General features: G+C 46.2%; 1 protein-coding gene across 3 annotated transcripts in view; it reads left to right on the top strand.

The window, feature by feature from the left end:
* The window catches only part of LOC146809690 (C-Jun-amino-terminal kinase-interacting protein 4-like), a 759065-nt gene that overhangs the window by 429405 nt on the left and 301963 nt on the right, over positions 1–27697 (top strand). For all 3 annotated transcript variants that reach the window (XM_085616533.1, XM_085616532.1, XM_085616534.1), the window contains exons 15-19: positions 7052–7222; positions 8005–8137; positions 18321–18410; positions 22247–22303; positions 22542–22689. In XM_085616533.1, coding sequence (XP_085472659.1) covers positions 7052–7222; positions 8005–8137; positions 18321–18410; positions 22247–22303; positions 22542–22689 — 599 coding nt within the window. The remainder of the gene's footprint in view (positions 1–7051; positions 7223–8004; positions 8138–18320; positions 18411–22246; positions 22304–22541; positions 22690–27697) is intronic.

Raw genomic sequence — 27697 nt, 5'->3', positions numbered from 1 at the left:
AACAACATTCCTGTTACACCACCAACTGCTGTATTTCAACGCCTCACCACTATGATAACTCGACTAATATGGGCCGGTAAACAAGCTCGCATAGAATTGCGGGCCCTCACCTTGCCCTTCTCTAAAGGGGGTTTTAAGGTACCCGATCTTTTCCTATACTATCTGTGCGCCCAGGCGCAATATGCGCACTACTGGTACCACCATGTTCCATTCCTGGCCCACATTGCGATTGAGGACGGTGATGCACATCCAATACCGTTAGCTGCTATCTTGCCACATCGGCGGGCTTCCATGCGCCCTCATCAAATTAACACTATAGAGACTACTAATGCTGCCTGGCGGCAGATGGGAAAGTTGGCCCATAAATTACCTCTGTACGCACCAGCAATGCCATTACAATATCATCCAAATCTGTCGGTTACTCAGGAAGCAGTAGGAAACGAATTGTTAAAGCGAGTAGGCATAGATAAAATGGGGGATTTATATATTAATGGCACGTTTGTGGAGCCTAAAGAGTTACAGTACGTACAACATCAGACATTGCTCTTACAATTTACCTACCACAGATTACGGGGAGCTATTAAGAAACTATATCCCACATATCCCGCTTAACCGCCGCAGCTGAACACCCTGCAATTACTGATTACTACGCCGCATAATAAGCATATGGTGACACGATTGTACACACAGTTGCAGGGTGATATAGCTGCTAACACACATAAGGCATGGGAACGCTGGAACAGCACGCTTGACACTCCCCTCACAGAGAACGACTGGGAGGCCTGTTGTGCTATAAGTGGTAGGCTCACCCCAAATGGAAACCTACGCCTGTTGCATTATAAATATCAACACCAAGCATATTGTACACCAGCCAGGTTACATAAATATGGGCTCCGTGCTGACGCACGATGCCAACGATGTGGTGGTGACAATGCTGACTTGATACATCTGGCCTGGCACTGCCCCTTACTTAGAATATATTGGATGGAGGTAGCGGAGCTACTGAGTAAAATGGTAGGAGTCCCCAAAGATTGTACGATCCAAACATGTCTTCTGGGACTGCTTAAGAATGTGCAGGCAATGAAGCGTAAATTTTGAATGATCTCTCTCCTGCTAGCTAAACGGAGAATGTCAATGCATTGGAATAGCAAGGCAACACCGACAACCAAGCAATGGCTTAAGGATATGGCCTACTGCAACGACACCCTGAAAACATATGAGGAAGAACTGCCCACTGGCTCCAAACCTCGAGACTACTGGCTCTACCTGGTGAACTATCTTAAAGCTAGTCAGCTTGAGTAGTTACACATGATTGTTTTTTGTTAATATGTAATACTATGACTGACGATGATATGAATGATATGGGATGTATTGTCAGGCGGATTGCACTCTCTTGCACTCTGTATGCTACATGTTTTGTTTTTTTAGATACTGTAGGTCATTTACAAAAAGTATAAATAAATAAAAAAATGTAAAAAAGAAAATTGACAAACCTGTACCAGCTCCACGCCCAAAGAAGAGACACATTGCCACTTCTCCTTTGAGAATTCCTTCTCCACCTCTTCCTCCATACTACATCTCTCCTATCCCATCTCCAGTACCCTCACAATCTCAACCACAGGATGATGAGGACACCTCCGGGGAAGAAGGAGATAATGACCCTTTAGGGGAACCTAGTCACCTTAAAACCCCAGAGGACCCATGGGAAGATTATGGCACACCCGATATGCCTAATGCACCACAAGATGATATCTACCCATCTAGACCATCCCCTCCAGAGGACACTATAGTCACTATAGGTCCACTTCCATTCTCCCAATGCTTAAAGGGGTAATCAAACTCGCTCCTGAAGTGTTTAAAGATCCTGTAAGGGCCAGAGCCATTAACCCCAGGGTGGAAAAGATGTACAAGTCTGTCCCAACTGAACCAACTTATATTAAAGGGCAACTACCCTTGGATTCCTTAGTAGTCTCCAACGCCAGGAAAAGGGCTAACTCCCAAACCACAGGCGATGCTCCACCGCCTGATAAGGAGTCAAAATTGTTGGACGCATCTGGTAAAACAACAGCGTCCCAAGCAGCCAACATATGGAGAATTGCTAACACACAGGCTTTGCTGGCTAGGTACGATAGGGCACATTATGACGAGCTAGAGACCCTACTACAACACCTTCCAGATCAATATAAAACAAGAGCCAATGATCACATCCAGGAAGGCAAACTTATATCTAATACCTCCATTTGTTACGCTCTGGATGCTGCAGACACAGCATCCCGAGCTATTAATACCAGTGTCCTTTTACGCAGACATGCGTGGCTACACGTTTTAGGCTTCAAACCCGAAGTTCAAACTACCATATTAAACTAACCGTTTGACCAGGAACACTTATTTGGGCCTAGTGTAGATTCGTCTTTGGAGAAGATGAAAAAAGATACCGACACTGCCAAATCAATGGGAGCTTTGCAAGCTCCCAGAAGTTCCTTTTGTCGCTCCTCTTATAGGGGCGCCTCTAGAGTCTTTACCACTGACAACCCCTCCACTTCCTACAAGAGTCCCACCCAGACCTCATCTACCAGAGGCTATTGCAGAGGGGGCTACAGGGGCAATAACAGCAATGGTAGAGGCAAAACTACCAATACTCGCACTGCCTCCACCCCCAAACAATGACTTCCCTCCACTCCCCCCGCACCACTCTACTCCGGTCGGGGGAAGATTGCTACAGTTCCTACCTGTCTGGAACATGATTACCACGGACAGGTGGGTGAGATAAATCATCCAATCCGGTTATTGCCTAGAAGTCACTTCAACTCCCCCAAACATACCGCCAAAACAGCGCCCAATGTTAACAGAGCACTTAACGCTCTTAAAACAGGAGGGGCTTTCCCTCCTACAAAAACATGCAATAGAACCAGTTCCCCTGCATCACCAAAACACAGGGGTTTACTCCCTATACTTTCTCATTCCAAAGAAGGACGGAACCCTGAGACCCATCTTGGACCTCAGACCATTAAACCTCTACATACAATCAGACCACTTTCGTATGATTACTCTTCAACAGGTCCATCTTGTACTCAAACAAGGTGACTTCCTTGCCACCTTAGATCTCAAGGACGCCTACTTCCACATTCCCATTCACCCTGCTCGCAGGAAATATCTCTGGTTTGTAGTAGACGGTCAACATTACCAGTTCAAGGTTCTCCCATTCGGAGTCACCACAGCACCCAGAGTCTTCACAAAATGTCTGGCAGTGGCAGCAGCCCACTTAAGAAGACAGCAAATTCATGTCTTCCCATATAATTGGACGTCTGGCTCATAAAAGCCAAGTCGCATACCCAGTGTGTAAATCACACACGCACCGCAATCCAACTACTTCATGATTTAGGGTTTACCATAAACCTCAGAAAGTCTCACCTCCAACCGTCCCACATCCAACAATATCTAGGTGCCACAATAGACACCTCATAGGCCTTGCATATCCCAGTCCAGCCAGGATAGCAAGCATGCAAACCCTTATAACAAAATTCCAGCTGCAGCACTCACTTCCAGCTCGAGTGTTCATGCAACTAATAGGGATGATGGCCTCTTGTATATTCATAGTACCTCATGCAAGACTCCAGATGCGCCCCTTACAGGAATGTTTGGCACGTCAGTGGAACCAAGCTCAAGGTCAGCTAACAGATCTGGTGTTGGTGGACGGCCGCACACATCGCTCTCTGCAGTGGTGGAACACCCAAAACCTTTCCAAAGGGCGACCGTTCCTAGAGCCGGTTCCACAGATTGTGCTAACAGCAGACACATCGCTCACCAGCTGGGGAGCTCATCTACTTTATCACACCATACAGAGCACATGGACACCTCAGCAAAAGCTACTCCACATCAACCATTTGGAGTTACTAGCAATCTTTCTAGCATTAAAATCATTCCAGAAACAGATATGAGGCAAAGCTGTCTTAGTCCGCACAGACAATATGACAGCAATGTACTATTTACAAAAACAGAGGGGGACGCACTCTCTCCATCTCTCTCAACTAGCACAGATCATATGGAGGTGGGCTATTCCTCAAAACATATTCCTTTTAGCCAAACAACTTCCAGGAATTCAAAATCACATGGCAGATCTGTTAAGTCGTCAGACACAACAGATTCACGAGTGGGAACTTCATCCACAAGTTCTTCAACCGTTTTTCCAAATGTGGGGGCAGCCAGTGATAGATCTCTTTGCCACACATTACAACACAAAATGCCTAAGCTTCACCGCCAGATATCCACACCCATTGTCCAAAGGCAATGCGATATGGATGAATTGGTCAGACAGATTTGCGTACGCTTTTCTGCCTCTCCCACTCATTCCATCAGTGGTGCGCAAGCGGCATCAACAGTCACTAACACTGATCCTAGTTGCTCCAACATGGGCCAGACAACCATGGTACACAACATTGCTGGAACTATCAGTAGTCCTGCACCAAAAACTACACCTCTCCCCACAGAACCATGGAGAGATCAGACATCCAGATCCAGCATAGCTCAACCTGGTGATCTGGCTCCTGAAGTCCTAGAATTTGGTTACCTCAATCTTCCACCTGATTGTATGAACGTTTTCAAAGAGACTAGGCGCCCCACCACTAGAGCCTGCTATGCAGCCAAGTTGAAAAGATTTGTTATATACTGTAATAAAACCACCATCAATCCTTTAGATGTCTCCATTCAACACATCATATGTTACCTGCTGCATCTTCAAAGATGTATTCTAGCATACACATCAATTAGATTACATCTCGCTGCCATAGCAGCTTACCTACAAAACAGACATCTGTCATTGTTCAGGGTACCTGCCATTAAAGCATTTATGGAAGGCCTCAAAAGAGTAATTCCTCCCAGGGTACCGCCCTCGCCAGTGTGGAATCTAAACATCGTCCTCACAAGACTAATGGGTCCTCCATTCGAACCTCTGCATAAATGCAAGCTACAATTTCTTACATGGAAAGTCGCTTTCCTTGTGGCCATTATATCTCTTAGAAGAGTCAGTGAGCTACAGGCACTAACTATTCAAGAACCATTTTTACAACTCCATCATAACAAAGTGGTTCCCAGGACAAATCCCAAATTCCTTCCTAAAGTTATCTCTCCCTTCCATCTCAACCAATCTGTTGAGTTGCCAGTGTTCTTCTCGCAACCACAAATGGTAGCAGAAAGTGCTCTTCATACACTAGACGTAAAAAGAGTACTCCTTTACTATATTGACAGAGCAAAACCTTTTCACAAAACAAAAAAACTTTTTGTATCCTTCTCAGCACCACATAAAGGCAATTCCATACCAAAGTCTGGGATTGCAAGGTGGATTGTCAAATGTACACAAATTTGCTATCACAAAGCAAAACATACTCTATGTATTCCCCCTAAAGCCCACTCTACCCGCGAAATAGGGGCTTCAATGGTATTTTGAGGGAACATTCCCTTAGATGATATCTGTAAAGCAGCTACATGGTCTACACCGCACACATTCACAAACCACTATTGTGTAGATGTGCAGGCAAAACAACAAGCCAGTGTGGGCCAGGCTGTACTCAAAACACTATTTCAAACTACTGCAACGGATACTGGTGGTCGCCGATAAGGAGGAGTACTGCTATGCAATCTATGCACAGTGTGGGATCTGCAGCTCATATGCCTCGAATGGAAAATGCTACTTACCAGTATGCATCTGTTCTTGGCATGTAGAGCTGCAGATTCACACACTCCCACCCGCCATCCTGGCTATCTTGGTCTGTTCCAGTGTTATCTTAATTAGATAAAACATTCATGGGCATCTATTTCTGTTTCTTACAAAACTCCATCATTTCCCTTCTTGGCGAAAAAACAATCTGAAGATGGAGTTGATGCCCATGTGCACTATTGTCCAAAGGAGGAGTCACCTATCCCGTGACTTCCAAAGACTTGTTCCAATACAACAACAACAACAAAGTGCAAACATCCGGGCCCAACACCAGATGGCGATCTATGCACAGTGTGTGAATCTGCAGCTCTACATGCCAAGAACAGATGCATACTGGTAAGTAGCATTTTCCTTTACCTCTTGCTCGAAGACATAATTTTAGACAATGCCGGGTAGCACTTTATTTCATTCAAATGCCTGGGGACCAGTTTGTGTGCTAATGAACTGCGTAGTTTCTGTGGTCAGCTTTAAGGCTGAGGAGATACCTGCTCTTTTAGAGAACACTTAAAGTAGATGATGTATTTCAACATTTTATGGAACTTGTTTTTAGCGATATCGCCTCACTTTGTATTTGTAGATGGACAGTGGGTTTCATTTTAGAACTATTGTATGACGAAATTGTTTACTTATGCACTTTATATGCAACTGACAGATTGAGAAATAAAGGAATTGTGATGATGATAATAAGCATACTATTACGAATATTAAACTTTGATGTCTATTATACTTCAGTGAATGGCTTCTGTCATCTACTGGTTAATTGCTGCCACCTACTAATTGGCTACCAGTTCATCTCATGCTTTAAGTCATTGTCAGAAAAAAAAGTAGGCAATGGAAAGATTCTTTGGACCTGTGGATATCCTACCATTAAAGACTTTCCATGCAATCTGTGTGCAGAGTTAATGAACTTCATCCTGATAAGCACCCTCACCTTGCTAGGTAAGCGTGCTCAATGACCAGTGACAGACACCCCTCCAGATGTCGTTTAGTAATACCAGAGGCCTATCTAAGGATATGAAGTTCTAGTTCAATGCATCCAGACATCAAATTTATAGAGATCTGTGACCATTACAATTATTTTACTGTTGGCTGTATTTTCTGCTGATAATTTCTTATGTGCTTTATTATGTTACTCTGCAACACCATTTTATTATTTTCTTTACTAGCAACTGCAGTTTCTGATACGTATGCTTGTAAAGCAGTGCTCTCCTACACTAGCCGCTGTTTTAAAATGTTAGTTTTGCCACTAGCCCTACTAATGTTTTTCATTTCTATCTCTGTTCATTTATCATGAGATTTTCGTTGATTGTCCAATAACCTAGTTTTATCTTGCAATAGCTTCAGCCGCTTGTTCAACTCAAACGAGTCTGCTGAAAGAAATGAATCTAACCCTCCAGCAATGCGCATGGTTCGCTCTACATCTTCCATCACGTATGCTGACAGCAAAGGCAACGGGGGCAGGTCGAGTCCTTCCTTGGCATTCCATTCACGGACATCTCCACATGTAGAGTAAGTTATTGATAGAAGTTGATATAACGAAATAGACTTAATGTCCTTGCAGCCTCCCTCAGCTAAGTTACTGTTTGAGAGTGTTTCAACAAAGTTTGCTTTCACTACACAACCCAACAGGTGATTCCTTGCACTCTGGTTTGCACACGAAAGACTAGGGTTAGTGCTTTGGGCAAGAGATATGTATGCAAATACATAAAGGGAATGATGCCTGCATTGCATCCTGAATAATGAGGTAGAGACTAGACCCTTAATTTAAAATGTAGACTACCAAAACCTAGTGAAATCCGGATGACACACCTCCTTTGCTCAAAATTCTTCTGATAATTCTTCAAGATGATATTTTGAAGTGCCCCTTATATGGTTTGCTTAATAGATTTGAGTTGTTTTCTTATTATTTTTATTAATTTAATTGGATTGATAATCTAGCGCTTACACCATTCGGCTCACTCTTATCTGTGAAACCGTTGCCTTTCTCCAGCGCTTCGTTAGGAAACTATTTTATGGTGAATTGACAGACATTTTTGATGATGGTATCACCAGCTCTCCAGGCTGCGGTTCCTCAAAAATGAGACAAAGGTTTCATAATATGACATGTAGTCATACAAATTAATGTTCTCATGGATAAGGGACAGATGTAAATGTTAGTAAGCTGTCACAACTATCCGAGTAGTCCCTCCTCCCTGTCCTCCAAGTATGAACATCCCTTCTAACCTCCTCAATTACTGTATTACAAATGCATGAAAGAAAGCTATTCTTCTGCTGAATTTGCTCTATTGTAGTGGAGACGACAAGGCTGTGTCACTCCGGCAGCAGAAGCGTGAACACTATCGCCAGATTCGTGCCCACATCTGGAAAGAGCATGGTAGAGTACAGCTGCATGGTTGGAGCCAGCCGCCTGCCATGGCCTGCAAGGTATGTTGGAACTGGAGAAGTGGGAGGAAGGAATTATGGGTTCTCCTAAAGTATGCTTTTGGACATTTTTTAATAGATGCTTTTGAGGATGATACATAAGCCTTATGTTTGTAAACAGTATTCACAGATCTTCAGTCCAGTAGCTATTACATTTATACCACAACACCTTGCCCTCCCCCACCATTTTTGCAAACAGTGCTGATATAGTTGTTTTCTACCTTTCTAATCTAAATCTTTACGGTCTGACATTAAAATGCTTAGTGCTGGTATGTTGTGGTTTGCTAGTTCAGGTTTAAATCCCAGCAAGACCAACTCAGCCTGCCAAGCTTTCAACTCAACGTCAATTAATTGTACTTTTATCGTGGGTAATAGTAATAACAGGTTTGTAGTATGTGCTACTGTAGATCCTATGCTGTGCACACTCCTACCATCTAGTGTTGGGCTCTTACTTTGGTAGAAGTTTTTCGTCAAAGAGGATGTTTTCAATTGTTTTTTAAACCATCTGATTCACATATGTGTACATGGCTACATGATCAATACACTCCGAATACCAGTACTGTCTGGCTGTATACCTGGAGCACTCTATTTAACCACGAGGTAGTATGACTCCACCTCTTACTAATAATGCGTATGGACATCATCTCCATTGTTTTCTTTCTGCCGTCGGGTTCGGACATGTTTCCAAGCTCCGGATCAACGCCGTTGCTGTGTTCTCTGCGGTTCCTCTACCTTTCATTGGTATTGTTTGCTATCTCCTTTTCTCGCATTATCTCGACGTGTGCAGCTTTATTCATGGCTGGGATTGGGCCGTCTCCGAACCCCCCCCCCAGAGGGGCCTCTCCATTCAGGGCTCCCCCTGTCTGTTTACTCTGTTCCGTGATCACCATGTCTTGATTGTGATGGAACAGGTGCCTTTTTGTTACTGTCCTTGGTGTCGCACTAAATACCCCTAGGCCAATCTCCCATCAGGTCTGTAACCTGTCTCTCACTGGACCATTAAAAGGCCTCCTGTGATACATGCCACTACTTCTGTTCCAAAAAGACTCTTCGAGACTGACTGGCTTGTCGCTTGGCAATGTCACACAGAAGCGGAGATGACACCCCAGGCCTCTTCTGCACGAGAACCCTGAGAGGGAAAATCCGCCGGAATGGTTGGCAGCCGTTGAGGAAGCCTACTCGCCTGATGCAAGTTCTGGCTCCGACCTAGTGGTTGAAGACCTCCTGCCTGCTTTCTTTGTCATGAGTATATGAACTCTCCTTCCCTGCACCTCAACACTGCTCTCATTTTGAGGGGCCAGCCAGCTGCCTTCGAGGCTCAGAGACAGGCCTCCGGGCCACTACTACCTTCGGGCAATGGTCTGCACTGTATGTCCGCTTTAGACACCCCTTTCAGCCATGGCTCAGCGCCAGAGAAGATCTTGAAGCAGATGCACTCAGTGCCGACCGCCTCCACTCCGCACCAAAATGCTCTTCAGAATCGAAACCTTCAGCATCTAAGCCCCGCTCGGCACCAGCATCTCATGCACCATTACTGGAATTCTCTGCAACCGGTATCCTCCGTCTGCTCTGTGGAACCTGTCCTCCAGAAGCTGCAGGATGGACTCCACACCCGCAGGAAGCACATTATGATCCATCCTCACACAGGATGGATCTTTGCCCAGCCACCTGTGTGCTCCACGCAGACATCCATGAGGCAGCTCAGCTTTGAGGAGACTCTTGAGCTTCCACCACCGTTCAGCAGCAGAAGTGGCATGAGGAGGCTTCCAGCCCCTTCCACAGCCTTAGCCATTTCACAGCAGCCCCCCTCTGCTCTCACCTTGCCCATCATCTCTCAGTGCTAGCTCCCTTCTTTAAACTCCAAAGGGCTCGCCACACTCTGACTCTGGAGAGCACTGCTCAGGGGACCCATATAACATGCCCCTGCATTTGGCCGCTGGGATTCATGTGATGTGGACCCTCTGGGTTGCACAGACCCCCATCTCTACCTCGCCCGTTCCTCACCCCCAGATGACAATGACCTCCTTCTATTAGTTCCTTGGTAGGGCGACCTCATTCCATAAGGTTGACATGCATAGTGATGCCATAAAGGAGCATTTCCTACTGCTACCATCTCCTCCTAACAACATTCCCGGCAGTACCTCCTAATGCTGAAAGACATGCTGAAACCAGCCTTGGACATCCTTAGGGAGACGGTTAAAACTTGTGAGTCACCTCTTCTTGAGTAGACAAAAATATATAAAGCCTCCCTTTCTGATCCACTCTACATAAAGTGCCAACTCCCTCCCGACTCCTTGGTGGTGCTTATGGCTCGCACACGAGCCAACGCACAGGGTACAGGTGAAGCGCCACTGCCGGTCAAGGAAAGTAAGCTTATTGACGCAGCTGGAAAGCGTGTCGCAATCCACCAACCACTGGTGCAAAGCCAACTCAATCTGTCTGCTTTCCTGATACCCCCGGGCCCACTGGGACAAGATGGAGGAGTTCCTCCAACTTCTCCCAGAGGACTACTGCTAGAGAGGGCATGAGCTAGTTTTGTGAAGGATGATAATTTCAAACACTACAATCAGATGTGCCCTTGATTCTGCCGACACCGCCACTTGTGTTATCAGTTCCAGTGTGCTCCTTCGCAGACACGCTCGGCTACTTGTCTTCGGCTTCAGGCTGGATGTCCAACAGCATCTCCTCAGCAAGCCCCAGGTTGATGATATGCTGCAAAACATGAAAAAGGATATGGATACCGTGAAGGCCATAGGTTCCCTACAGTCACCTTCCGGTCGTGGGCTGTTTTGTACGTCCGTCTACAGTGACGGCTTTACAAAACTGACTGTATTTAGTGGATCAGAAAGCTACTTAGTTCCATGTTCTAATCCTGCCAGAACACAAGTAGAACCACCATTTTACCGTGAGAAACCAGCACTGACGCAACAATTCTTTTCAATGCCACCCTGTGTCCTTTTCCAAGATCCAGTCATCTGGTAGTGGCCTTTCGGCAGTGTGAGAAGAGTTCATTGTTATCTGATGCAGAGTCTAATTTAACCCCGAAACCCATGATCCTCTTCAAGCCTGGAGTCACAGTAAACTTCCTGAAATCCTACTTATTTCTTAATTATAATAATTATGTTTGAGGAATGTGTGGCTATAGATACACATGCTGTGCATACTTCTGCCATCTACTGTTGGGCCTGGGTGTGTGCAAGTTGTTTTTCTTCAAAGACTTCTTTTCGAGTCGCACAGTAGTGTGATTCCACCTCTAGTTGGTAATGTGCATAGGCATTGGCTCCATTGTTAGATTGTTTTATTTCTGCAGTTTGGTTCAGACTTGTGTCTTACACCATGCTTTGTCTATGATGGAATGGACGCCATTTCCCTATTGTCCTCAGTGTCTCACCAAATAACCCTTGGGTAATTTCCATCAGGTCTGTAAACTTGCCTCTCACTGGAGCACAACGTGGCCTTCTGCTATGGCTGCTGTTTCTTCCTTTTGAAGAAGACTCTTGGAGACTGCCTGGCTTGTTCCAGCGAAATGCCACACAGAAGTAGAAGCGACACACCAGACCTCTTCGGTATCCAGGACCTAGAGGGGGAACATCAACCTGATTAGTCTGCGCCGAGAAAGAGGCCTACTTACCCTACCAAAGTTCTGGCTCCGACCTGGGATTGAAGACCAACTGCCCACTCAACAGGTCGTTAGTAGGGTCCCTCCTTCCCTACCCTTTCGACACTGCTCACACTCTGAGCAGGCCCCATCCAAGGGCCAGACAACCACTCTTCATTCTCCAAGACAGGCTTCTGGGTCGCCGCTTCCATTTGGCCGTGGTGGACACCAAACACCCACTTTAGACACTACTCCGACTCTCTGCTTGGCACTGAAGAAGATTTTGAAGCCGACACACCAAGAGCTGACTGCCTCCACCTTGGTGCCAAAACGCCCCTCTGATCCAAATCCTTTGGCCTCTAAGACTAAATCGGCTCCAGTGCTGAAACCCACGGCGCCAAGAGCAATGTCAACCATCGGCTCTGTCAAACCAGTCCTCCAGAAGCTGCAGAAAGAACTCCATGCCTGAGAGATCCTCGCCCAGCCACCGGTGTCCGCCACTCAGTCATCGAAAAGGCAGTTCAGCTTTGAGAAAGCTCATGAGATTCCACTACCCCCAAGCAGTGGAAAAAGTACCACAGGTCTACCATCCCCCTCCCAGCACCTCACCCACCTATCCTCTCCCTACCTTCCCCCCCAGCCTCAAGCCTCACCTTCCTTCTCTGCTTATCCCCTTCTTTACACGCCACAGGGGTCACCACACTGACAATGCGATTCACAGCATAGGGGACCCATATGACTTGCCCCCAAAGGACAAACTCTGGGACACATTTGTTGGAGACCCTCCAGGGGACATGAACCCCAATCTCTATCACTCCCAGCCCTCCCCACCAGATGACACCACCTCTAACCATGAGGTCCTTGTTAGTATTGCATTGTTCCATAATGTGGAAATGCATAGGGATCCCATTGAAGATCCCATTGGAAACTCTCGCTTCCTCTCAATGATCCATGCTGTACCTACTTAAGGTTGAAGGGGGTGCTTAAACCGGCCTTATATATTTTTAAAGACCCAGTTAAAGCTCGGGTGGTCACCCTTAGGGTGGACACAAAATATAAAGCCTCCCCCTCTGACCCAGTCTACATCAAAACCCAACTCCCTTCCAACTCATTGGAAGTGCATACTTCCCGCAAAAGAGCCAATGCACAAGATAGCGGTGAAGCACCCCCGTTGGATATGGAAAGGAAGCGTAATGAAGCAGTGGACAGACCCGTTGCTGCTCAGTCAGCCTATCACAGGTGTATTGTCAATTCCATTGACTTGCTGTCACAGTATGACTGCGCTCACTGCAACAAGATAGAGGAGCTCCTCCAACATCTCCCATATAAGTATACCAGACGCAACATGAGCTAGTCTCAAAGGGCAAACTCACCTCTAATACTGCTAACTGCTATCAGGTGTGCCCTTGATGCTGCCGACACTGCAGCTTGTGGCATCAATACCTGAGTGCTTATCTGCAGGCATGCCTGCATGTCTCCTGCTTTAAGCCGTATGTCCAGCAGCATCTCCTCCGCCTGCTCTTCGACAGGGAGCACCTCTTCAGCCCACAGGTTGATGAGTTGCTGGAAAAAAATTAAAAAAGACAGAGACTGCCATGGGTGCCCTCTAAACACCTACTCCTCTTGGGTCCTTTTGGCGATCGGGGCAACAGCTCCAAAAGTAGTGGCAAAGGCCGTTCCCTCAAGGGAACTGCTCCCACAAAGCATTGACTTGCCCCTCCTTCCCCCCACAATCACACAACACTTGTCAGGGGTTGACATCAAGGTTTCTTTCCCACTTGGTAACGGGTCACCTCAGACCAGTAGGTATTTGATATAATCCAACATGGTTATTGTTTGGAGCTCACTTCCACTCCCTTCAATATTCCATTCCACAAACATGCCCTCTCCCTGCATCATCAACGTCTTCTTCAGGAAGAGGTGACGGGCTGCTTCTCAAGGGCACCATAAAGCCAGCGCCATTACCCCTAAAAGGCACAGGGTGTACTCCCTCATTCCCAAGAAAGACTAGTCCCTCAGGCCTATCCTGGACCTCAGGTCCCTCAACAAATGCATCCTGTCAGAACACTTCCACATGGTCACTCTTCAGGGTGTCATTACACTGCTGCATCGAGGCGACTTCATGTCTGCCCTCGATCTCAAAGACGCCTACTTCCACATTCTGATTTATCCAGTATATTGTCACTACCTCTGGTTTTGGGTAAGTGACAAGTGCTAGCAGTTCAAGGTGCTGCCTTTTGGTGCCACCACCGCACAGAGTGTTTACAAAATGTCTAGCAGTAGTAGCCACTCACCTGTGACGCTAGGGCATCCATGTATTCCCTTACCTGGATGATTGGTTGATAAACAGAGCAACTCAACAACATTTGACAGTCATGCACCTCCTTGGCATGAAGGCCTCCTGCAATGCCATAGTTCCCCCACACCAGGTTACACATGCGCCTGCTGCAAGAATGCTTAATTCGTCAATGGTCTCAATCAAAGGGTTACTTGGATGATCTAGTGTTGATCAGTCGCCGCACATATTGCTGTCTGAAGTGGCAGAACCCCAACAATTTGTTGCAGGGGTAGTGTTTGCCATGTTCTGCAGATTATCATTACAATGACCGCATCTCTCATGGACTGTCCATGGTCAGTGGGAACCCAGTCATCAGGGCCTCCACATCAGTTACCTGGAGATGTTAGCCGTCCACCTAGCGCTGGAGGCCTTTGTCTGCCACATTGTGGAAGTATTTATCTGGACTGACATCATGACAGCCATGTACTACCTTCAGAATCAGGGTGGCACTCGCTCTCGTAGTTCACCCAGACCATTTGAGGGTGAGCCCTCAGCCACAAGATCCATCTGCTGGCGGTGTACCTGCCGGAGGTGGACAACAGCTTTGCAGACCTCCTCAACAGGATGCAACAATAGGTCCACGAGTGAGAACTCCACCCATGAGTGTTTCCTTATCTGGACCTCTTTGCCACGGCAGAAAACACGAAATGTTCAAACTTTCCACAGTCAATGCACTATGGATGAACTGTTCAGGGATATTTGCCTCTCCTCCTCCTTCTGTTTGTAGTACAGAGGCTTCAGCAGACTTCTCTCACCCTCGTCCTGTTGGCTCCCACCTGGGCCAGACAGCCATGGTTCACTACTCTCCTTTTGCTTACAGTGGTTTCGCATGTGTGGCTCCCCAGCAGGCCAGACCTTCTCATGTGGAACTATGGAAAAATCAGGCACCCCGACACCAGATCATCAACCTTGCAATCTGGCTCCTGAGGTCTTAGAGATTGGTTATCTCTACCTTCCTCCTTAATATGCGAACATTCTTAAGGAAGCATGCAGGCCTACTAATCGTGCCTGCTACATTGCTTAATAGAATTGTTTGCCCAATATTACCTATCGAAACACATTGACCCCTTAGCAACTAGCAACCAGGATATGGTCTGCTACCTCCTACACTTACAGACCTGTGGACTAGTGTTCATCTCCATCCGGCTCCACTTAGCTGCAGTGTCTGCCTATCTCCAAAACAGACAACACATATCCATCTTCAGGATTCCTGTGATCAAAGCTTTTCTGGAGAATCTCAAAAGGGTTATTCCTCCACATGTCATCACAGGCCCTGTGTGGAATCTCAACATCGTTCTCAGAAGACTTATGGGTCCTCCCTTCAAGCCCCTCCATTCCTCTTCTGGAAGGTGGCGATTCTTGTTTCGATCACCTCACTCAGATGTGTCAGTGAGCTCCAGGCATTAAAATTGAAAAACCTTTGTTCAGGTTCACAGTGATAGGGTAGTCCTTTACACTAACCTGAAATTCCTCTCTAAGGTGGTCTCTCCCTTCCACCTGAACCAGACTATAGAACTCACAGTTTTCTTTCCCAACCTGACTCTGTTGCAGAATGGGCTCTTTATTCCTTAGACGTTATGCGAGCCCTGATGGACTATGTAGATATAACAACATCTTTTCAGTAAACTCAACAGCTCTTTGTTGCTTTTCCTAAACCTAATAAATAGAGGGCTCTCGCCAAATCTGGCATAGCCAGATGGGTAGTCAAATGTATCCAGACGTGTTATGCAAAACCCAAGAGGGTTTTGCCTATTACTCCCAAAGCCCATTCTGTACATTAAAAAGGTGGCCTCTGAGGCCTTCCTGAGGAACATTCCCATAGCTGACATCTTCAAAGTAGCTACCTGGTCTACACCACATACTTTCATTAAGCAGTTGTGTGGAGGTACTAGTCAGCAAGTGTTGGCCAGGCTGTACTCCATACGCTGCTTAGGACTACTGCAGCACTCACAAGCTACCCACCACGTATTGGAGGTCTGCTTTACAGCCTATGTATAGCATGTGTATTCACAGCCACTCAGACCTTGAATGGAAAATGTTATTTACCCTATAAGCATCTGTTTGTGGCAAGTAGTGCTGTAGATTCAAATGCGCCCACCCTCGTCCCTGGAAGGCTCTGACTGTTGCAGTCATCACTCATCCTTACTTTTCCTGCATGGTTGTCTCTCTCTCTTTTGTATCGCTGTCCTCCATTTCCATCCTCACCTGCCTTGCAGAACAAAATCTAACAATGAAGCTGATGTCCATGCGCATTACCAGCAAAAGTATGAGTTACACTACCTCATGACTCGAGGCAACTTCTCGGATAAAAACAGCATTCACTCATCCGGACTAAACATTAGATGGCAGGAGTATGTACAGCAAGTGAATCTACAGCACTACATGCCACAAACTGATGCCTACAGGGTAAATAACATGTTCCTTCTAAAAGAGACTTATAACCGCACTGTTTGAATATTCCCCAGGCGTCAGACTGGATCTGGAATTTTTTCCATAGTACCTCTGCTCGCCGGAACGTTGGGCCCATTGCCTCCGCACTGATGCTTTTCTGCTCTGGAAATGACGTAATAGGCCTATATAGGCGCCACTCCTCCACTCTGTTAGTCCTTTATTTCTGCGCCACCAGTTGCAGACCTGGATCTTTTCTTGTTTCTCAAAGACCCTTTCTTCATGTTTCAAGCAGAGTAGGGCTACTACTTGCTCTCTCAGCCTCTCTGCCAGCATCCCTCGGGTGTTCATAAAAGTGATGGCAGTGATGACAGCACACTTTTGAAGGTCAAAGGTGCCAGTTTTTCTCTACCTCAACTTTGAAGGTGCGCTTGACCCAGGCAGTCGTCAACCACTTAGACTACGGCATATTTTCCCCCTTCTCCTTTTTGTGTCCCAGTGGGACCTCCTTCGCTTCCTCACATATCTGATGTGCACTCCATTCGAGCTGCTCCACAGTTTCTCTTTGCGGCTCCTTACCATGAAGGCTGTGTTCCTCATCGCTATTACCTCAGCACGGCATTTGAGTGAGGCTTTGTGTGTTAATACTTCGTACACCACCTTCTTCCCTCCAATCAGCTGAATCCACAAACTAGTGAATGCTTTCTTCCTAAAGTTGTGACTCTGTCCAACATTGGTCACACCATCACCCTACCAGACTTTTATGGTCCGACTCATCCCCCTACGGAGGAGGAGAAGCTTAACCACTTGGACCCCAAATGGGCGCTGAGCTTCTATATTGATTGTACGAAAGACCACCGGGTAGACGATCATCTCTTTGTGGCATTTTCTGGAGGGAAAAAGGATTAGGCTGTGTTTAGAAGCATGCCATCTCTCTCTGGATCGCATTGGCCAAAAAGCAGCCTCCAGAAATAGTGTGTTTATTCTACCACAGCCAAAGCTATCACTGTGTTAGCGCACATAGACATCTGTGAGGCTGCTACGTTGGCGACCCCCCAAACTTTCACGAAGCACTATTTCATAGACAGCCAGGTCCACAAAGACTGGCACTCTGCCCGCTTGGTCCTCCAAGACTTTCTGGTTTGAGTCCATCCACAGCCCACCTCCTTTAGGTATTGCTTTAGTATCTATTTAAAATGTGAGGTATCTGTGGTTAGAAGTCTCTATCAGAAGGACAAGTTGCTTACCTTCTGTAACGCTCTTTCTGGTAGAGACTCAATCTAGCCACAGATTCCTCACCAAATGTCCCTTCCTCTCCAGTCTGTGTCTAGATTCTACGCATCAATAAGTCTAGGAATCTGCACACTAGTCTGTCAGTTTGCTTTTGGGGCTTCATGTCTGGAGGCGCAGGTGGTCTTAAAAGCAATTGACATCAGTGTGCAGGAGTGGCACCTATATAGGCTTTGCATGGCATTTCCAGAGCAGAATGGCGTCAGTGTGGAGACACATGGCGCCACCATTCGATGAGAAGAGGTAGATAGAAAAGTTTCAGGATTCAGTCTGGTTCCTGGGGAATATTCAAAAGGTGAGGAATCTGCTGCTCTATAGTCTCTACCAGAACGAGTGTTACCGAAGATAAATAGCTTGTTCTTATAAATTAGTGGTGAAAACATTACTTTGTGATGAAAAAATACATGAATAGTGAGCAGAATACAAAGCTGCTTCTTTATTAATGTACTATAAGCTGAAGAAATACAGTGATTACGAATCGAGCTCTCCATGTTTTCTGATCCCATGTCCTTCTCTGCATTTCCAGCACAATGAAGTGTGTTCATTTTACTTTACTTTTTTACTGCTTCTAGAGGGATGGAAGAGATTCAGAGGGAGAGGTTCGAGGTGCTCCAATGTTGGTACAGCTCCGTCTCCTGGACCAGAAGGATCCTAGCACAAAGGTAAGACAACCCACTGATGATTTCTTTTTGTGAGGGTGTGACGAGTTGAAGGTTTGTGTCTAACTGTCAAACTGACAAGAATAATGCGTTAAGAGACTGTCTCCAAAGGAATGAAGGCACCTTAAATTATTCCTACTAATTTGAATTACTGTAGTAGCCACCATTCTCACAATTTTAAATATAAATCCAAATCAAAATAATTTCTTTGAGGACACAGGCTTAAACATGTCACTCTAAAAATAGACTTCTGGACTGAATTTATTATGTAGAAATCCTATGGGAATCACAGAAAAGCTTAAATATGCTCTTCTCTGAACATTGCAGTGTTTTTTATACCACATATTGTTTGCATTCATCGTCCAAAGGCACTTTCTATTGATTTGCACCATTAATGAGTCAGGAATACCATAACGAATCAGAAGTTATTGCTTTCCATCTTTTCCTTCATATATTTCATTTTTGTGGCCCTTCCACTTCCTATTTGAGACAACTGTGATTCTGCTCTGAGGGGAGATGGCCTTGGATATTATAAATATATCCGAGGCCATCTTAGAACTTAGGACGAAAGGTCAAATTGTACATTTGAGTGCTGCAGAGCCTTTCATTTTCAGTGTTTCTAGCTAGGAATAAGTTGCTGACCTCATTCATTGACTGAGTCAAGACTTTATTTGTTCTTTCAAATCGAACCAAATGTTCTGCTCTTGTTGTCTACCTGAAATCTTTAGATGGCTGTTGAGGAATATTGAAGCGAGCAGACAGACGAGGTTACACATTGGCACGGGGCTAGACCCATGCCAATCTGTAACATCCTGTAGCTTTATTGTGGTCCACTTACCAAGCCTCAGTCTCATAAAAGTAAAGGTGGGAAAGAACCATGCATACCAGCATCAATTTGTTACCTGTGCTGTGAAAGCAGATGTGTTGGATGTCCTAAAGCCAGATTACTCTTAAATGGCGAAATGGAAGCAGAAGAAATGAATAGCTTCAAAGCATTTTGTTAAATAATTTGGAAGCATGAGGTTTGTTTGTTGCTAGTCATTGTGAGTTTTTAACATTCTGTCTAGGTAGCCACAGTGATTAATTCTGTATAGAGCTCTCCTCCTCTGAATCTGGCAACTCTTATGGACAGTAACAGAATATTGCTCTATTTGGACTGCCCAGTCCAAATAGGGGCAATATTACTTTCCTTTCCAGGCCTTTCCAGTCCGGGACCCTGGTTTGTGATGCTGGTTTAGGACAATAAGGCCAGACTAAGAGTCTGAGGACCGCCAGACTTGTGGTGGCCACACCAACGGTCCGACCGTCCCATTAAGACTTGGGCAGTTGGACTGCAATGGGACCGCTGACGCCGCCAGGGAACAGAACCAGCGTTCCCTGGCGGCGGCCGCGGTCCCACCAAACATATTATGAGTTTCCTCTCTGCCATGGTTGTCATGGTGTTTCCACCTCCATAAAAGTCGTGGCGGGGAGGAAACAAAGGGGGCTGTACATGGCCACCTGGTGCCTCACGCATTGTGCCCACCTGTGTGCATCCAAAACATGTGCTCACCTGTCTGCATGCACACCAGTTTCTGCATGGCATGGACTATATAGTCCATGCGGTGCAGGAACTGGTTTTGGCGATTCCATTACGGTGCCCATTTTTAGAGGCACAGCCATGGGAATGCCAAATACCAGTCTGCAGACATGAGTAAACTACTAATCTGTCAGGTGGCCCGACCACGGCTTTGGCGCAGCGTGACTGTGTCGTACCACCCACTCCCGCTGTGCCTGTAGTCTGAATCAAGTGTAATGGCACATTCAAAGAGAGCCTTCCTCCTCTATCACATTGGTTCTGGACAAACTGTCCACTCTGGGGCACAGGTATCTAGTACTGGACAGCTGAGTAGATTAGTTTACGGTACAGATTCCTGCACTGGTCTCTTGAGGGCACATGGTGCTCAGTTAACAGGCCACATTGTACAGGTCCTTTTCGCTCTACAACACTGGTTTCCAAGCCTGGATGTGTCGGTGGATTGGCCCAGGAATCCAGAGCAAGGCAATATGTCCAGGCAGGTAGGACGTAAAATAGAGCACTTTAATGAGCAATATTGTGATACCCTTTTTGGTGCTCCTAGGGGCAGCCTGTATTCTGTGTGGGGGCTTTAAATTACCACTGCTGTCCCAGGGCCACAACACATATGCACTCCACTCCAGGTAGATAGACAACTTGCTGCGTTTGGGCTCTGGCCTCTCTGGGTAGTGAGGTTGAGCATTCAATGCATACTTCAGAAGATGGATGTTGTTTGAAACTCAGATTTTGAATGACAGAATAAATAGCACTCTATAACATCGATTTCCAATCAGACCTTTATCTTCATAAATTTAAATAACTTCATTTTATAGGTAGTAAATGAACAGTTAAAACTAAGATGTATACAAAAATACTGAAAGTGCGAGAACCTTCTGGGTCTGATATACAACCCAAACCACTATTAGATCATCTTCGAGGTAGACATTACATTTCGGAACAAATTGGTCCAAGGGCCAGTGTAACCCTCTGGGGCTTGCTTTGGATTGACTTGTGTCACAAGGTCTCTAGTATTTAGTGTGAGGTTTTCACCCACAAATAGGTCTGAAAAGTCAACATGGGATGCATATTCAAGGTCTCTGCACAGTATTCTGCTCTGGACCGAACCTTTGGTATTACACTGGTATCAAGGTGTGAATAAAAGGTTCCAACTCTAAAAATAAAAATATCCAATAGCCTTTTACTCAAACAACTAGAATTCCCTCTAACTGAGTCTAACATTGACTTTATCATTAGTCGCCGGAGTCTTGGAATCCACCCATCGCATTTAAGATTTGCTGGATTTACACACGGGAGTCACTGGGTCTATGTAGAACTCGCTGGAAACTGATATTTATCTAAGCTGGTATGTCAGATATGGATAAAAAAAGTGAGACTACCATCTTGTGATTCACAAGTCCTTCAATGAATCAAAAAACACTGGCATAGTCACACACAGGCGCGCATGCGCGCACACACACACACTCACTCACTCACTCACTCACTCACTCACTCACTCACTCTCTCTCTCTCTCTCTCTCTCTCTCTCTCTCTCTCTCTCTCTCTCTCTCTCTCTCTCTCTCTCTCTCTCTCTCTCTCTCTCACACACACACACACACACACACACACACACACACACACACACACACACACACACACACACATACATACATACATACACACTCACACTCCCATTCACTCACACACTCACACACACACACACACACACTCTCTCTCTCACACTTTTAAATATATCCTTCCTCTATGCCCAGGCTATAGTGAGTCAGGAGACCCCAGTTATGAGCACTTTTCTTCAGGAGAGTCCGTATGCTGTCTCCCTGCAAGAGTGCAGGTTAAAAGGGGCCTGCACCGCCAGACCAGAATCACTCTACTACCAACTCCACCTCCACTAGTCCCTTCATATACTGGGTTTAGGAGGCACTATGATAGGGGGGACACTTTAGAAGTTCCCCTGTTGGTACATTTGAAACCACTATATCAAAGTATTCTTAGTGGTGTGAAAGGAACATCTCCCATCCTTAAAATCCCTTTAGATTCTGCTCACCGTATAGAGATGTCCTGTACCTAACCTGTTTCAAGGATCAACGGCTACCACTGATGGCTGGGAGAGATTGGTTGCAGTTGTAAATATGCCTGTTTGAGGGAAGATATTGGTGGTGTTTTCCAATGGTACTGCCTATTCCTATTGTCCTTGTAGAATGTGTATTGTTAGCAGTATGTCTCTTCTTGCCTCTGTGACTGTGGTTTGTGGTTTATTGTATTGCAGCTATGGTGTGCTACAGGAGTGGGTAATACAGGTCCAAAGAAAGAGAGCACGGAAGCTGTAAGTATTCGGTCATTTCAGTTTTGTTCAAACTTGATGTATGCAATGATTGAGTGACCATATGCCTTAACAGCTAGTCTGTTAATAGCTCTTGTACATGCCTGGTTGCTAATCGTCTGGAACACTCTGTCTGATCACGCATAATCATCACGCAAGGACGCCTATAGATGTTTATTTTTGTCTGCAACCCTAGGACTTTTGATCACTCTTCTACATAGTCACATCTTTCTGATTGCAGAACCAATGCTCTCCTAGCTTGATGTGGATATGCTCTGGAACACACTCAGTCAGCGAGGTGATGGTGATTGATGCTAGTAGATCCAACCACGTAATGGACCAGTTTGTGATTCCCAATGCTCATGTGCTCTGTATCTCCAGTGTGCCAGGTGAGTTTGAGTGAGGACTGTATTTACTACCATGTTGACAATTTCTTTATTAATTTTATGTCTGTTTCTTTTTCCAAGTTTGAGTGTTTTTCTAAACTCTATCATCTCATTCTTTCTGTTTCCTTTTAATCAAATGACTATATTTGAAGGTGCCATCGACAGTACGAGTGCTCCAAAGTGACAGTGTCTTTTTAGGACCTTGACAACAAACAATTTTGAGGGACTGAGAGGAAAAGGGATGTGGTGATGTGGTTTTACAGTCAACCTTAATCACACTGACAGCCCAAATAAGCAATATAATTGGAATCTAACTGACTAAACCAGGATGTTGGGTGCCTGATGTACCGCACCACTGATTGACTGGTGTCTGAAAAAAGGCTTCAAACCCTCACTCAAATCATGTGGCACACTTCATCATTGTGACTGCTCTTAAGTGGGGAAGCCTTACCAAGATTGTGCCTCTAACTACTATGCATGACATCTGTGTTCAAAAAGGGCTGAAAGAAAGCTGCTGATTTCTCACTGGGAACCGTGTTATAAGTATTTCTAAGGTGTTTGGACCAGTCACTGGGCCTCCTGCTGCATATGCTTTAGAAGGGGCACCATCTACTCTTCGTCAAGATCACCACCATATCAAACAATGTGTAGGGTGCAATATGAAGTCATGTTTTGGGCTGAGCCATTGTCCGGGAAGTACATGCAGCACCACTTTTCTGGAGCTGTGGAGAAAGTCTGACCGAACTGCCTTCTGAAGAGCTATAGTGCCGTTCACAGGGGAACTTGACTGATGTCTCAACACCTCCAAAGCCCAGTAGGTGTAAGGAACCATGTGGGATTGTCTCACAGACTGAGACTGCATCACAGACATAAGAGTGACTGTAAGAAAGTGGGTTTCTGTTGCAGTAAACCCCCCCCCCCCCCATTTTTTGCCTAATAGCTGATGCACTTTTCCTTGTTGTGCCCTGGGCTCCTGCCAATCAGGTGCCCAGGGCCTGTGTTCCTTCCCTAAAAACTGCCTAACAGCCAAAACCCAAATTGGCAAACCCTGGCCACATGTCAGCCCCTGGTAAATGGTACCCTAGGTACCGAGGGCCTTGTGACCAGGAAAGGCCTCTAAGGGCTGCAGCACTCATTGTGCCACCCTTAGAGGCCCTGTACCCTAACACACACACACTGCTCTTGCAGGCTGAGTGTCTGGATACAAGACAAAACAGAGTCGACATGGCACCCATCTGTGTGCCATGCCCACAACCTACACTGCCCTGGCATACATCAGCCACCCCTCTAGCTGCGTGCCCTATGCCAGTGGTGTGGGCACAGAGGCAGGAGCCCTGTGCCCCTACAGTACCCAGGTCCATTCCTGGGTTCTGTAAGTGCAGTGCTGCCAGCTAAGAGTATATGGTGCTGGGAGCTTGTCAAACACGAACTCCACAGCACCATAATGGCAGCACTGAAGACTGAGAAGTTTGGTATCAAACTGCTCAGCACATTAAATCCACACTGATGCCAGTGTGTGATTTAATGTACCAAGCACCACAGAGGGCATCTTAGAGAGGCCCCCTGAAACCTAAACCTACAATCCACGTCTGTTCTGAGGCTGCCTAGGCTGCCACACAGCAGACATGTTGCTGGACCCCCGGGTAGGAGAGCCCCTGCTCTCCTGGGTCTGCAACAATGCACATCCTGGGTGAGGTGCTAAATTTCCTCCCCCAGGATCGGCAGGTGGAAGCTTCAAAGGCATGCCTCCTCTGTGAGCTTCCCCAGGCCACTGCAAGCCCCCACTCTGGCGGGAAGCTTGGCCGGAAACCCCAAATAAGACCAGGGGATGTGCCAGCCTGCCAACCCCACCCCTCAGGTGGGGGAGGCGAGGTGAAGCACATCTCCGGGCTCTCGCCATCTTGAAGATGGGAAGCCCCGCCCAATCAGGACTAGGCTCCTGCCCCCCTCCCACAGGAGAGAAGCAGGATAGGGGGTGTAGCCACCCCAGGACAGGGACCCATTGGCCCCTGCCCTTCACCTACCTGTTACACCCCTAAATCTAGTATTTAGGGGCACCATGAACCTTCCTTCCCCAGATTCCAGATTCAATACTACAAAGAAGAGCAAGAAGAAAGAAGACCTGCCCTGCAGCTGCTAAAAAGAGGAAGACACCAACTGCTTTGGCCCCAGCCCTACTGGCCTGTCAACCCTCGAACCTGCTCCTGCTCCAACCCGGCATCTCTTGTGGCCAGCAACCTCACAAACCCCGGAGGACCTGGCAACCTTTTGGCTCTAAGCCGCTGGCACTCCCATGAGTAGAAGCCCTACTCAAAACCTACCTCTAATCCCTGGCAGCAGCCCGGAACCGCGAACCCAGCACACTCTGCATTAGCCAAGCCTGGCCAGTGCCGGAGTGGACAAAGACCACGAGGACGACCCCACGGCGACTGTGACCCCGAGTCCGGCACCCAAGGACCTTCCTCGACACTCCTGAAGGAGCCTGCAGCCTCAGAACAAGGTGACCCCCCAACCGCGATCAACAGAGGGTAAGATTTCCCGACACCAAAAGGCACCCCAGCACGCGGCGCCCCACGGCCCCCTGTGCCCAATCCCGGGGTTCCTACCTATCCTCCAACTACCCAACTTACCTCTCGAAGTGGTGTTGGCACCTGAAGAATCCTCGTCCCCGAGCTTGCAGTCTTTTTCCAAACCTGAGATTTCCCATTGAAATCAATTGAGCGCCCGAAGGCTCAAAAGCACCCTGCACCCAGCCGCCCGAGTGGCCCTGGCAGTGAAAACCTACCTACTTCCCCACTTGCCCTGAGTAAGTGACCAGGAGCCCAGCTCCCACAGCCGCGTGGCTTGCCAGTCAGCAGCCACCAACCAAGGCCCCCCTATCCCTCATAGGTTAACATTGGGCCTAACTCACTCTGCACCCGGCTGCCCTAGAGTCGCTGAGGGTGAACCAACTGTACCTACCTGACCCTGGGGGACCCCTGAGTCTATGCCCAGAACCTCAACTCTGCCAGTCGAGTACTTACCTTTAAACCGATAACTCTATTTTCTTCATAGGGTAACATTGACTGGCTTTTCCCTGAAATTTCTTCTAAGTGTGGACTTTTCAAATCTTACAATATTCACCAAAAATCAGCCGAGTAACGAAAACGAAATTACTCACCTGCTCTTAGGTGAGCTCCCAGTGCTGGATCTTGGTGCCCAGCACTAACTCTGAAAAATATTTACAACTGTACTTACCAGTAACCCAATTTTCTCCCATAGGAAATCATTGACTGTTTTTCTGTGAAATTTCTTCTAAGTGTCAACTTCTGCAATCTTTAAAATTTCTTTAAAAATCGTATAATATCTGAAAACGTAATTACTTACCTGTTTTGGATAAAGGTCCCAGTACTGAGTCTAGGTACCCAGTACTGGATTACAAAAGTAACAAGAACATACTATACCTGTAACTTGCATTTTCTGCCATAGGGAATCATTGACTATTTTCTATGAAATATTTTCTAAGTGTCAACTTTTAAAATAGCTACATATTGTTTAAAAATCATCACAGTAATTAAGTCGACTTTCATCACTTGATTCTAAGTACTGACCCAGGACTGAATCTAGGATCCAGTCCTGGAATTCCAAAAGTAATCCTAAAAGTAATCTGTGGGAAATAACATGAACCTTCCATTGAACTCAATGCATTATTGTGTTTAAAATAGTTTTGCCAATTGCAACCACTTGTAACTGTTTACAAAAGTCAATTGCATATTGCAAAAGTATTTATATAAAACCTCATATTCTGAGAAAGTATATTTTAATTCCAATTGTTGGTTCTAAAATAAAACAAGCATATATTTTTTATATATAAACCATTGGCCTAGAGTTCAGTTGTTGAGTGTGTGAGACCATTTGCTGAATGAGTGTGTACAACAAATGCTTTACACTGTCCTCTGATACTGCCTTACTACTCGACCAAGCTACCACTTTAGAGAGTAAGGTTATATCTAACTTTAGCCTCTGTCAAACCCTTGGGGACTGTGGACTCTGTACACCCTGTACCTATTAAGGAACAGTATATACAGAGCCACTGTCTCACAGTGACCTAGCCATCTGATCTGTCCAGGAGAAGCAACACTAAACAGTGGTGTCAGGGTCTAATAGTAGGGTATTTCAGACATACAAAAAGTGACGGGAGGACGCTTGCAAGTCTAACCGCTGGTTTTCAGGGTAGCATTCCAATACATGGTTCATTTTTTACAGCATGCCACGTCCATTTGGACCTATCCATATGCAAATTAGTCTTAACCCTGGTCCAGGTGGAACAATTCAGCCCGAACTGCCAAGTTAGGTCTGCCCTGAACCAGAACACAAGCAACCCAAGACCAGTTTCGCCTTGATTGGGACTCGTCAGTCGGGTGCTTATTGCAGACATTCCTTCCCTCACGTTTTGTGTGCATGATCAAGAAGGGTGATCCTACTTCAATAAATCCTATCGCTATGTCCCACAGTGCCTGTATTTACTTGCCATTGAAGCCCTGATTCTCAAACCATGGAACTCATCTTACTAGCTCCTATAGTTCTGAAGGCATTCATATTTCAGTCACCAGTCACTTGTGTTTGGTCTTTACAGATGGCTGCTGGACTCACGATATACATATGAGTGCCCCCTGGAACCATGGGTCCATGTCACAGGAATATCTCTAGCAAGATCAATAGTTCTAAGTGGAAGGCCACCTGCCTACCTTTCTAGAGGGACTAATAGGGTGAAGTGTCTCTCTAGACAGCCACAGTCCCCATCAATTAGCCCAATTCTACTCGACTTGAACTCCAGTGACTGTGCCGCCCGACCCCCGGGTGAAAGTTACTAGACACTGAGTCGCTGATCTTAGATGCCTAGGTGGGCTCTATATTTAGTTTTATAGTAGGTCCTTCGAGATCTTTAAACATTGTTTTGGGGTTTTGTGGCAGGTGTCTTAGACAAACTAGAACCCATTCTGTTCATATACAAACTACCCTCACTGTTAGT

This window comes from Triturus cristatus, chromosome 7 (genome assembly GCF_964204655.1).
Source record: "Triturus cristatus chromosome 7, aTriCri1.1, whole genome shotgun sequence".
NCBI lineage: Eukaryota > Metazoa > Chordata > Amphibia > Caudata > Salamandridae > Triturus > Triturus cristatus.
The sequence above is the reverse complement of the archived record's forward strand: the minus strand, read 5'-3'. Positions and strand labels throughout refer to the sequence as shown.